Consider the following 13,437-nt stretch of genomic DNA (forward strand, 5'->3'; position numbering starts at 1 on the left):
AGTATCCTACAGCAACTTAACAGGCAAAATCCTTGGTTACAGTCAAGCTGTCCCACAGGGTGCAGTCCTATGTCCTTACTTGTTTAGATGGTATCTTTTAGACCCAACTGTTTCATCTGAGATGCCCTACAGTTTTTATGGAGATGGTCTGAAATCGGGTAAACTGATTACAGGTGTTACAGATAAGGCATGTCTGCAAAATAGCTTGACTAAATTGACTATTTCAGCACAGGAGGATAATATGCTGATAAATTCATCAAAACTAAGCATAGCAGATTTGTTAGGCATAAATTGAAAGGTGAATATTTTGAGAATGTAGGGGGTTTGAAGGGCAGTTGTGTTGCAACTTGTCTGAACAAACATGCTTGGAGATGAGAATCATTTTGTGATTTTTGGGGATGAGTGTTTGACCGGTAGCTCCTTATTTGGGTGTTTTGAGATTGATTGAGAAACTTTGTAATTTTCATGTCAGCAAGGTGCTTAATTTTTTCTCTCTCTCTCTCTTTGCAGGTGGGGACGAGCAGAGTGGACAGCAGTCAGTGACCTGAGGGAAGTGGTTCAGAGTCAGAAGTGCTGGCTGTCTCTATTGATAGAATGGTGCACAAGGGTGTTCAGGTGGGGGAGTATGAAGTAATTAATAGTCGCTGGCCTGCTGGAAGTTATTAGATGTAACTGATTCTGATGGGCTGGATTTTCCGGTGGTTGGAGGGGTGCACAATGAGGTCACAGGGACTCTGGCTTTACTCGTGGTTCTTTAAGGTATGTTGTATTTGATGCAGTTTGGGTAATGTGTTGGCAAGGGAAGTAGGTATATCTTGGAGCTGGGTTAAGCAGGGCTGGGGAATTTTATGAGGGGACTGGAGGTTCTCGCTGGTGGGGTGGACGCGCAGCTGTCATATGCATAGGAAATGACTAGTGACTAGGTTAATGATTTTTGGAGTCCTAATACATTTATCTATCAATAATTTATAGTTATGATTATTGTGCAATTTTATTTGGATCATAGGGTATGCTTCAGGGGGAGGCTGGGTTGAGGTGGGGTAAACAGCAAGGTGACAAGTTTACACTATTCTGTACTTGGGGTGGTCTCAAGGCTAATGGTTCTAAGATTTTTCATAACCTTGCCATGTTCAGGTAGGTGAGACTTCACAATCCAGAGTGCAGTGAAGGTTGCTCTTAGTTAAGATGGATGTGAGTGAATATTGTCTTTGTCCAAAGGGCACACAGGTGGAGCCGTAAGAGGAATTTGTATTTTTGTTTTTGTAATCAGCTGTATAGCAGGAGTGGGGATGGTTTTAATTTTCTTTGTTTAATTATTTTATTTTGTTGAGAACTCCTTTGGTGTAGAAGACTGTTAATTTTAATTATTGATAAAGCTTTTTATGCAATGTTTTATTTCACATGGATATCTGTTGTACCATTACTGTGTAAGTTGTGAGGCTATTTTATGTGAATTTTTGTTAGGTCATTTTAATCTTCAGGGGTGTTTCTGGATCTGGTTGTGTCTGCATTTTAGGAAGTCGATGAATGAGATATGCTCTTGGTGGTGCATAATGGTCATTAAAAACGGGATTATTCATGTGTGGAGTATTTAGCCTTTTCTTTTACAGATCACTGAGTGCAGATGAGGACATGCAATGTTGCTATTACTGGGGGATTGAGGAAATGTGGACTCAACAGGCAAGAGAAGAAGCTGATGAAGGTTCGGCTGACAGACTGATATGAAAGAAGGTCATGGGTTGCCAGCAGTGCAGCTGAATGTGGAGTTGTTGGTTGGTTGTGTTTTTTCTTACCTGCTGTCACATGGTAATGTTTTGTTTTGGTTAGATCTTGTGCGGGGAGTGCCAGGGTTGAGTTTTATACTGTTTTATGGGTAGCGAGGGTCTTCTTTGGAAGGGGTCAGATAGTGTTGCAGACATCTGCGCTAGGGGACTAGCGGGTTGCATTACGTATGTTAGGCTTGTAATCTAGATGGGGGGGTTGATAGGAGGATTCAGTTTTGAATTACTGCAGTTTCAGGAGAAACTGGGTTGGGTTTATTCACTACATTCTGGACGGTAATAGCATGTCACGGACCTTGTGTAATCTGATGGTATTGGATGTTCTTTAGTTTGTTGGTGTATTCTGTTTGGTTAGTTTTACCTGGTTTGATTTATTGTTGGTGATGCCAGCCATGATGGTGGTGTTTTGAGTTTATACTGCTACCGGCCATGATGGCGGTTTAAGTGTTTTATTGTTTATAATGGGAAGTTGGTGTGATGGTAGCATTTTATTAAATGAAATTTAGAAGAGATTTAAGAGGGGTATTACATTCATTGGACAGCAAAAAAAATGTTTCCATTGGGCGGTACTATGGGGTTGCAATGTGGCAGGGTGATATGCTATTGCCTCGGCATGGCTTCAATGGTGGTGGGCTTAGTAGTGGATCCAGTGGCTGGTAAGGCTCATGGTATCATTGTGAGGCTTCCTGTGGTCAAGTGGTATGGTTTAATTACATCAGGGCAGTAGTTATAATAGGTTTTGAGGTTATGGTTTGCTACCTTAGCATAGGTGAGGGGTCAGTGGTTTGTTTTCAATTGTTAGGTACTTGGCTGTTTCTATAGTTAGGTATAGGGTTAGGAGGTAATGACTTGGATCCAGCTTGGTTGGGGAGGATGGGTACACCGAATGAGGTTTGACCTAGTGCCTTACTGGAGGTTAGTTTGCTGGAACTTTGATCAGAGAGAGGGGAAACAGCCTGGTCAGGCTGGTGGGTGGAGAAGAGGGGCAGGCTTGCCCTCTTCTGTTCTCCCTCTGGTGCTGGATGTGCAATTCAATAAGTTGGGAAGGAAAGTGAGTGGTTGCTCTGTTGGATAAGTTAATAAGCAAGCAGAGCTGCTTATTTGGATAATGTAATTCAATAAATTGAAAGTAAGCGGTACACTGCCTTGTTAGTGCAAGGATAAGTGAGCAAGTGGGGACGCTGTTTATCAAGGGTGAGTAGTTAAGCTGCCCTTATGGTTATTTTATGTTTTCTTTCATGGATGTTATTATCACCTGTGTCATGCTTTTGGTTGAAATTTATAATTATTAGTTAACAATCATGTTTATGGTAGTTTAATAAAGGTTGTCAAATGCCATTTGGTGTCCTAAAATATGATGAACAGGAAGGAAGGAAGATGCCTTGTGTGATAGCAATGTTCCAAATGGTATTCAACTCCCCACAACTGTGAATGCATAGATTTAACAAGGGGACAGTCCCCTGTTATAACTGCACCTTTTGTAAGTTCATTAATATGGAAACAGGATTTATACATCCCATAACACAAGTTAATTTTTTTTAAGGCATTTAGGACGTGCAATAGTGAAAATTTAGTTTACTTGGCTAACTGTGAAAGATGTTTGTTTTTTTACATTGGAAAAACTAACTGTAAATTCAAGGAGAGAATTGCATCCCACTTATCTGATATAAGAAGGGGGGGTTGAGACAAATGCACTTAGTAAGCATATTTTACATTGTGGAAATGAACATACATTTAAATTTAGGATACTGCAGAGAGTTTGCAAAAATGAGAGGGGGGGGGGACATTGTGAATGCCAGAGAGAGCATAATACAAATGGATAAACTTTTTTAGATCTGATGTCCATCCAGGGCTTAATAAAACTAATAGTATTAAACCCATTTTGAAATTAAGAGAAGCATATGTCAGAGTATTACAGTTGTCCTGTGGAGCTTTTTAGGCAGTAATGAAATTTGTTAAGTTGACCATTGTTTTTAATGAAGTTTTTTAGTGAACTAGGCTTAGTCAACTATATTAATTATGTAAATTGCATAATTATATAATGTGTTTATGAGATATGTTATGTGATTGGCTGGTGTTCTATATTTATTCTGTGGTTTTAATGTAGTGATTCATTCTTGAAAAAGAGTTTCAACTCAAGCTTGAAGTAATAAACCTTGCTTTACATGGATGGTCGTGCTGTGCCTTTTTGTTACTGAATGCATCTGGGGTTATCAGGAAATTTGACTGGTTGCTCAGTGCTCCAAGTTACACTGGTTACATATTTAAATCCCATTTTAATGTGCTGAACTACAGGAATTACAATGATGACTGTAATTCTGTGGCCTAACTGATATGGTGGTGGTTTTGGTTTCATGTTTTAGCTTATCTGTAAATGTTAGAACATACTCTTGCTCAAGTTTATGCAGGTGACTATGTACACAGGTGTGTGTGTGTGTGTGTGTGTGTGTGTGTGTGTGTGTGTGTGTGTGTGTGTGTGTGTGTGTGTGTGTGTGTGTGTAAGTGTGTGTGTGTGTGTGTATCTATCGAATCTTCATTTGATCCACAAAAAGTGGGGTTTCATTCACTCTGTTGAATTTTCAGTTGGTTGACAAGAGTGAAAGGTTGGGGAAACTCAAGTGTTTTTATTGTTAAAATACTGCAGTTTTAGAAAGAAGAAAGGTCAGTTGCAGGAGGTTAAGGTAAGTTTGTTTTTCGGAGTTTAATGCTGAAACTTTTGGATGTACTGAATGTTTTAGCATCAGTGGGTATGAGTGTATGTGCAAGTATTTTGCAGGCTAAGGTTAGAGTAAGGGTTAAAGGAGGAGATAGATTTAGTGTTGTGTGTGTGGGTGTTGCTGTGGGTGATACGAGTCTGTGTGTCTTTTGTAGTGGTAATATTACTGTTAAATAAGGGTTTTTCTAAGATAATGTATAGTGCTGTGATTAGTGGCATGGGCAGTGACTGGAATACCATTTATAGTAAAGTAGTCCAGGAGGAGAAGCCTCCCTGCCCTTCCTTACAAATGCATGCTACCCCTAACCCTTACTATATCCCTTCTCCTTACCCCCAACCATACGTTACCATAGAAAAAAAACACTTCTGTGATAGTAGCACTACTTGGACAAAATGTATCTGAATGTAGTGGTAGGGTTTTGGTTACCAAATTGCAGAAGGAAGCAGTTTGTTATCTTTTATGAACTTTTTTGATTTTTTTTAAATTTTCAGAATGTTGATTGTTGAAATATCAACATTCCTTTTGTATTTCTATAAATCAACATACATCCCAACACACTATATATGTATATGTATGTATGTATGTATATATATATATATATATATATATATATGTGTATATATATATATATATATATATATATGCATGTATATGTACATATATATATATATATGTGTATATATGTATATGTTTGTATGTATATATATATATATATATATATATATATATATATATATATATATATGATATATAGATAGATGCACACACATGCACACACTCATACAAACTCACAAATATACATACACTGTAGGGAGTCTTTCTATTGGCATAGTTTATTTATTTAATAAAGTATGTACTTATAAACAGGACAGACTTTTTGGAGGAATATCAGTAAATCTAGGAGGACCAAAGCCTAAATCTGAGGGCCAAAATCATAGCGCTATGCCTAAATCATAATAATTGAATGGTTTGAATGTTACATACTGGAAATATGTACTAATGAAAGGTTTTGCTTAACTTCTCATGGCTTATCTAAACACAATGTAATGACTGCATACAAAAAATAATTTGCTGGAGTTTTCAAAAGTTTTTTTTTCCCAGTGTCAAACCTGAAAATACCATCTACTGACCTTGAGGTTGGAGAGTATTTTTTCTGAAATGGATGGAGTTGCTGAGCTACTGTGCATGTGTTGGGTATCTGCAAGATATTATGTATATAACATCAAGCTGGTTTTGCATCTGCTAAACTCATTGCAGTAAAAGTGGAAGAATGGCTACCTGCATGCACTGCTGAAATATCTATACTATTAAAAGCTGACATTTATTTGAGTGCAGTGTTTATTCATTTATTGTATTACAGGAATGTCAAAAGAAGCTGGAACACAAACTCGCTTTAGACTCTTATTTATTAAAACCAGTTCAGAGGCTAACAAAATACCAGCTCTTATTAAAGGTATGTTGAAATGAAATGTAACAAAATATTTGAAACTGCAGTTAACATAGCAATGATTCTGATTAACATTTTTGCATAAATATGTATACTGAAATGAACTGAGTTAAAAAAATCCTATCTGTATTTAGCATCTTGAGTAAAAACTAAACTTTGCATCAATTCAGAAGAATGCACACAGAAAAAATGTATTTTCCATTATATTTCATTTTTGTGTTGTAACTGAATTATGCATATCCTTTTGTCATAAATGCATTGTGGATATATTTTATTTTTGGAAGAAAAATATCTTTGCAGATGCCAGTGTACTTGCAGTGCATGTTCTTTTATTTTTATACCTATTTAATGGTCAAACAATTATTCTGGTCTCGTTAATAACCAGAAGGCTGTAATATAAAAGATGTATGAAACAAGCTAATATTTCCTAGAAATGTACTTACTACATTATGTTGAGTGAATAAAATTTTAGTATTTATGACTTTGCCCCACACCATAAAACAGTTTATTGCAAGTGAAAGGCACTCTAACAAGCCATGAATGTTTTCTTCTGGAGATTCCAAAAGGGTACTCCCCAGCAATGTATACAGATGTCATGGTGTGTGGGCATTTACAGGGAACTAAATTAATGCATGTGAATCCATAAACAGAGTGATGGTGTGTATGTAGAATGCAGGAGTAGCACTGATGGAAAACTCATGCTATATCTGATGTGAACCACCTTTACCATTTCTGACTTACTGTACTGTCAGCAAATGTCCTAATACAGAGGTGCTTCTAACAGATGATGCATGGCCTGCATTGGGGAGGTAACAAACAGGGAATCACCACCAGCTTATGTTAAACCAGCTGACTGACCCAGACATTATAACTAGGTACCACCTGAACAGGGATCTGATTCTAGTTGTGTGTTATATCTGCTCTGAACCTGAGCCCTCACAGACGGTGGGATATCATTGTCTCATAAGGACTGTATATGATATATATGCACTGCAACTGATTCTTCAGAGCCAGTGAGAATAATGTTATCTCCTATGGAAACCAAAGATGTCCTTCAAGAATGCAACTGCAGTCATAACATATGGGTTGTCCTGCCTCAGGCAGCCCTCGGTCGGCCGGATTCCAAAGTCTGGGTCCGACGTCGGCTGATGTCGCATTTCTCTCCGACGTCACAGCGGCTGGAGTACATAAGCATCAGCCGACGCCATCTTCTTCAGTCTTTCTTGCCGCGCGGTGCCCAAAGCAGAAGCAGTTCGCAAGTGCCGGTCAGTCAGCTCCTGTATTCTTCGAATCCGAAGTCATCAAAAAAGCTATGTACCCCATTGGGGACCTTTTCTTGCCTCAGCCGATGTCAGAAATTACTGAAAAAGTAAATAATTGTTTGTCTTGTGGTAAACAAATACCTCATAAAGATTTCCACTCTTACTGTCTTCCTTGCCTTAGCCCAGACCACGACATCTCGGCCTGTGCCACCTGTGCTCGCTTCAATAAGCGCACTCTCAGGCGCCGGGCGGAGTTCGCTGAAGACTTTTTCGGTGAAAAATTAGATTATACTATGCCGTCGGAACTACCGACATCGCAGACTTCTAAGAAACGAAAAGACCGGGACCGACATCCTCGGCCCATGTCTTCCACCGACACCACGCCAAAACCTACCGCGAGTGCCCCTTTTCCCTCTGAGGAGGTTATTTCACCGCTCCGAACCAAAGACACTGCATTACCGATACCTCCGATACTGGAGACCACACCGACGCCAGTTATAGATTTTCCTCCGGATACTGAAACCGAGAAAATGCCAGAGACCATTGCTGTGGATAAGGTCACTCCTGCACGTGGAGCTGCTAGGCCTCCCATGTCCATGTCTATCAAGGCCTACACACGTACTAAGGCAGCCAGCAAGACCAAGCACCTTACTGCTAAAGCCTTACCTCAGCCTACTCCTGAAACACAAATTTTGACTATGGCCGCAGACTTAATTTCCATGATCAGAGGTTCCCAGGCCCACCCTGAGAGAAGATCCCAGCCTCCTTCTGATAAGAGGCCCCGGGTTGAACTCTCTGACCCTCTCCCTTCAGATGAAGATTCTGAGGACTCTGTTCACTCCGATAGCCAGGAAGAGCCCTTCCAGACCTATGAGGACTCGGATGCAGAGGACTCCATCCCCTCGGCCTCCCATCCTGAGGATATTTCTTTTGGGGAAGTTCTGCATTCCATGAGGGAACATTTTAAGTGGCAAGGCCAGGAATATTCTGATTCCAGAAAGCGCCTTCGAACCTTCCTTAAAAAACCCCCAACACAGGCCCTTAGCTATACCTCCTGTGCTTGATGTTTTGGATGATCTATACTCTGACTCCAGTGTTACCCCTGATACTCTTCCTCCTGCTCCTGCCAAGCCTGACAGATACTATAGGGTCCCAGAAACACATTCTCATTTCTTTAGGGCCCATGCTGTTGATTTAGAAACAGTCTCACAGGGACCGAAAGGGGTTTCAGCTACCACCTCCAAAAATCCTTTACCTTCCAACAAGGAAGCTAGGTCATTAGAGAGATGGGGGAAGAAGGTCTACACCTCCACTACCTTATCTATGAGAGCTCTCAATTGTCTCTTTCATATGTTTCAATATCAGGATTACCTGTTAGATGATTTACAGAAAACATTGGCCTCTCCTGAACCTTTAGATAGGAAGTCTTTGCAGGAGGCAGTGCATAATTCTCAGCAAGTTAGCAATCACTTTCTGCAGTGTGGATATGATGCATTGGAAGCTTCATGTAGGGCAGCTATGACAGGGGCGGTCATTCATAGACATGCATGGTTAAAAGAACAACCTCTACCAGATCATGTTAAGGCAAAACTTCTTGATGCACCCTTGAAAAAGAACAAGCTTTTTGGTGCTAATGCTAAAGATGTGTTAAAGTCCATTGAGGAAAAAGCCAAGTCAGTTCAGACAGTCAAAGATTTCCTCCAGGTTCAGCCTCCCAGATACAGCAGGAATTGGCCTTCTAAAAACTGGTCCTTTCCTAATCCTGAAAGATTTCAAAGGGGTAAAAACAGGCGTGGCCGAGGAAGAGGGCAATACAGAGGTTCCTACAGGGGACGACAATGGCAACCAGCAAACCAAAGAAGTGACACAGGTGTTTCTCCTGCCTCACAGGGACAATCTCAATGACTTTCCTCTACTTCCGCTGACAAAGGAGCAAACACAAACTCCTTTGGGCGGAAAATTATCTCTGTTTTCAGACAATTGGCACAGATTGACAAAGGACAAATGGATTTTGGACATTATAGACCAAGGTTACAGGTTCCACTTTCATACCTTACCAAGAAAACAAGGCATGCCAAACCTACCTCAAAAGCAGAGGCCAGAGGATATCAAACAAATTTCTCTGCTTGCTCAGATCAAAGCAATAGAAAAAGTTCCACAACAAGTACAAGGCCAGGGGTTTTACTCAAGACTGTTCCTTGTTCCAAGAAAAGAAACTCAATGGAGACCAATACTAGATTTGTCTGCATTAAACACTTTTCTCATAGTACCAAAGTTCAAAATGCTGACTCTACAGCAACTCCTTCCCATGCTGGGCAAGGGGTCTTGGCTGATTACTCTGGACCTCAAGGAGGCATACCTGCATGTCCCTATCAGACACAGCTGCAGAAGATACCTCAGATTTCTTGCAAGGCCAGAGCATTATCAATTCTCAGCATTGCCATTTGGCCTATCTACTGCACCCAGAGTATTCACGAAATGCCTGGCTTCAGTAATTGCTCATTGCAGGCTCCAGGGGATCCAAATTTACCCTACCTGGACGACTGCCTCATACAAGCGGACGACAAACTGATTTTGACAAAAACTTGAATTATGTCATACAATTGCTACAAGCTCTGGGATACACAGTCAGCTTCCAAAAGTCAAGACTTCAGCCATCCCAGCAAATAACCTTCTTAGAGCCAAACTAGACACAGCCTCTCAAATGGCACCTGACAGAAGACAAGCAAAAGAAGTTAACTCATTATTTCAAAGGTTTGGCAAAGCTCACCCAGATGACTGCAAGGAGATTCCTACAGGCCCTGGGTTACATGGCATCCTGCATTCTCCTGGTTCCATTAGCAAGACTATACATGAGAAAGCTTCAATGGTACCTAAAAGCTTATGGTCTCAGCACAGCAACAACCTAGAGACAACCATACCGCTCATTCCATGCCTACAAAAGGAATTTCTATGGTGGGCCTCGATAAGCCAGGCAAACACAGGTATGTCATTCAAAAAACCTCAGATAACACAGACCATGACCACAGATGCCTCAGACCTTGGATGGGGGGCGCACATGGAGGGCAGATGTATTCAAGGACAATGGTCTCCAAAGGAAACACATCTGCTAATTCGGACAGACAACACCACTGTGATGTTGTACATAAAGAAGCAGGGAGGCACCTATTCGTACCTTTGCAGACTGACAATGAATCTTTGGGAAAAATCACTGAGCCTAAACATACAGTTGCAATCCCAGTTTGTTCCAGGCAAAGACATGTGCTGGCGGACAGCCTAAGCAGGAATTTCCTAGACCCCACGAGTGGAGGCTACATCCAGAAATCTTCCTACGACTCACCTCGACATGGGACAGGCCAGAAGTAGACCTATTTGCCTCCCACCTCAATCATCATCTACAAAAGTTCTGTTCAAGGACATATCATCCACAAGCATGGAAAATAGATGCTCTCTCATTCAACTGGAACTTCCTAAAAATCTATGCATTCCCACCTCTGCCACTGATGACCACAGTATTACTAAAGATCAAAGCAGAGAAGCCCAAGGGGATCCTAATAGCTCCAGACTGGCCAAGACAACACTGGTACCCATTACTACGGAGCATATGTCACAACAAAAAGTGGGCCCTCCCCCAATGGCCCCAACTTCTGACTCAACACAACTTCAAGACAGTACATCCCAACATTCAGACGCTGCAGCTAACAGCTTGGGAGATCCCATGAATAACCCCAATCTATCTCTCTCCAAGGAAGTTCAGAGGATACTAACAGAAGCTCGAAGACCATCCACCAGAAAGGTTTACTCAGCAAAATGGAAGAGATTCAGCATTTGGAATACCAGCAACATCCCTCTCATTCTGGAATATTTGGCAGATATGCTGCAGAATGGACTCTCATATTCTTCCATAAAAATGCATGCTTCAGCTATTTCAGCTAGATATAACACTGACCCACCTGTGTTTTCACATCCTTTGTTAAGGCAATTCCTTAGGGGAATCAAGAATATAAAGCCACCAAGAAAGGCTCCAGTACCAGTTTGGGACCTCAACTTTGTCCTAGAAAAACTGACTCTACCTCCCTTTGAGCCAGCAGCTTCTGTGGACTTACAATTTCTCTCCTGGAAGACAGATTTCCTGTTGGCAATTACCTCAGCAAGAAGGGTTTCGGAATTACAGGCCCTAATGGCAATACCACCGTTCATAATCTTTCACAGAGACAGGGTCTCCTTACGAACCAACCCTACCTTTATGCCAAAAGTGGTATCTAGGGTTTCTTTAAATCAAGCTATTCACCTGCCTACTTTCTTTCCCGCTCCTGAGAACAAAGGGGAAAGACTGTTGCATACCTTGTACATTCACAGACAACTTCGCTACTACCTGGACAGAACCAAGACCAGTAGGAAGTCGGACCAGCTTTTTGTAGCTTACGCCCCTGGAGTACAAGGAAAAGCAATTTCCAAACAGACTATTTCAAAATGGATTGGACATTGCATCAGATTCTGTTATTCCTTCCATGGAAAGAGTGTACCAGCCAATGTCAGACCACACTCCACCAGAGCTACAGCCACCTCAACAGCATTCTTAAGAGGGGTGCCTACAAAAGACATTCTAGAAGCTGCTACATGGAGCTCCATGCATACATTCTCCAAACACTACAACTTCCCTTTATATTCCAGATCCAGAGCAGGCTTTGCTTCGGCAGTCCTGCAGGGATTGATAGCTACACCATCCTTTTCTTAGAGCATTCCACCTCCCCAGCTAAGCTTATGGTATTCAACCCATATGTTATGACTGCAGTTGCATTCTTGAAGGACATAGTACAGTTTTGTACCTACCATAAATGTAGATGTCCGATAGATATGCAACTGCAGTCGGTTTTCCTCCTCCTTCCCTCTATGCCTTGGGTCCACTCCTCTCCCTGTTATCTTTAGCTGGGGATATCTGTTATGGTGTATCTATTTATTGCTTATTTATTTGTCTGGAAACCTGTTTTTGTCTTCCAATTTGATTACAGCCTTCCTTGGAGGGCACCTGGCATATGGGGCAAGAAACACTGAAGAAGATGGCGTTGGCTGATGCTTATGTACTCCAGCCGCTGTGACGTCGGAGAGAAATGCGACATCAGCCGACGTTGGACCCAGACTTTGGAATCCGCCCGACCGAGGGCTGCCTGAGGCAGGACAACCCATATGTTATGACTGCAGTTGCATATCTATCGGACATCTACATTTATGGTAGGTACAAAACTATACTTTTACTAACTGCTGGGCATATCTGAGGCATTCCTGTGTCCCATGGGCGATACAGCTGGAGTGCATCAAACAGCAGCCCCCTGAATGCTAGATGCATGCATTCCTGGCTGGTATATATCATAAGGCTCAGAACTGTTCACAGTTCTGGAGAACAGCAGCCAACTACTATACAACCACAAAACATAACATTCTGTACATCCCTCAAGTTTAACATGGCATTAGTTGTATCCACGCAGCTCTTGTGACCCCTTCTAGTGAGAATAGAAAATATACATCACCAAGAAGACTAGCATTCATTAAACTGCCAGCTTGTGTTTCACAGCAGATGGATCAGCTCTTCAGCCCTCGGCAGCATGCCTTGGCATTTGTCACAATTTATTGATCTGGAAGATCTGTGTATTGAGACATTTCATCCTTAGATACCAACCAGAGGATGAGTATATGCATACTGGGCGTAGATGCAAAATTAAGTATATTTGTGCAGTAATAACATCCAGACATGGATGCTAATGCACATCTTAATTGTGGCTTGCTTTTTCACAGGTGTCTGATGATATCTCCTGGGTAATGACACCTGTATGCCATTCTTATGCACCTGCATGTAAGGTTTGCATGTGTTTGGATTGCTGATGTGCAGATTCAGCAACCAGAGTGCATCTAAGAGTACTTTGCAATTTATTTCAGAGAAAATATGTTGGAAGGTACCAGTGTGTACATTAATGTAAAGTCTTATACCATCTAAACACTGTCATCTCCTTATTCAGGATGTTGGATGAATCTGCTACCCGAATTCCAGGCCCAACCAGGAACATCCTCACATCCATTATGTAAAAAAAATGAGGATGAAGAAACCCACAACAGGATGCGATATTAGGAGTGGGATATAGCTGTAGCATGACTGGGGGGAGTGCTCAAATAATTGCTGTGGGATCAGTACATTTCAGTAACAACTCTCAGCCTTCAAACACCAGTTTTGACTT

At 41.3% G+C, this 13,437-nt stretch overlaps 1 protein-coding gene across 1 annotated transcript in view; it reads left to right on the plus strand.

The window, feature by feature from the left end:
• Positions 1-13,437, plus strand: part of MCF2 (MCF.2 cell line derived transforming sequence) — a 1,891,050-nt gene that overhangs the window by 1,524,917 nt on the left and 352,696 nt on the right. The window contains exon 20 of the mRNA XM_044057533.1: positions 5,859-5,951. Within this exon, the coding sequence (XP_043913468.1) occupies positions 5,859-5,951 (93 nt within the window). The remainder of the gene's footprint in view (positions 1-5,858; positions 5,952-13,437) is intronic.

The sequence above is a fragment of the Protopterus annectens genome, chromosome 15.part0 (genome assembly GCF_019279795.1).
Source record: "Protopterus annectens isolate FY-2018-M chromosome 15.part0, PAN1.0, whole genome shotgun sequence".
NCBI classification, from domain to species: domain Eukaryota; kingdom Metazoa; phylum Chordata; order Ceratodontiformes; family Protopteridae; genus Protopterus; species Protopterus annectens.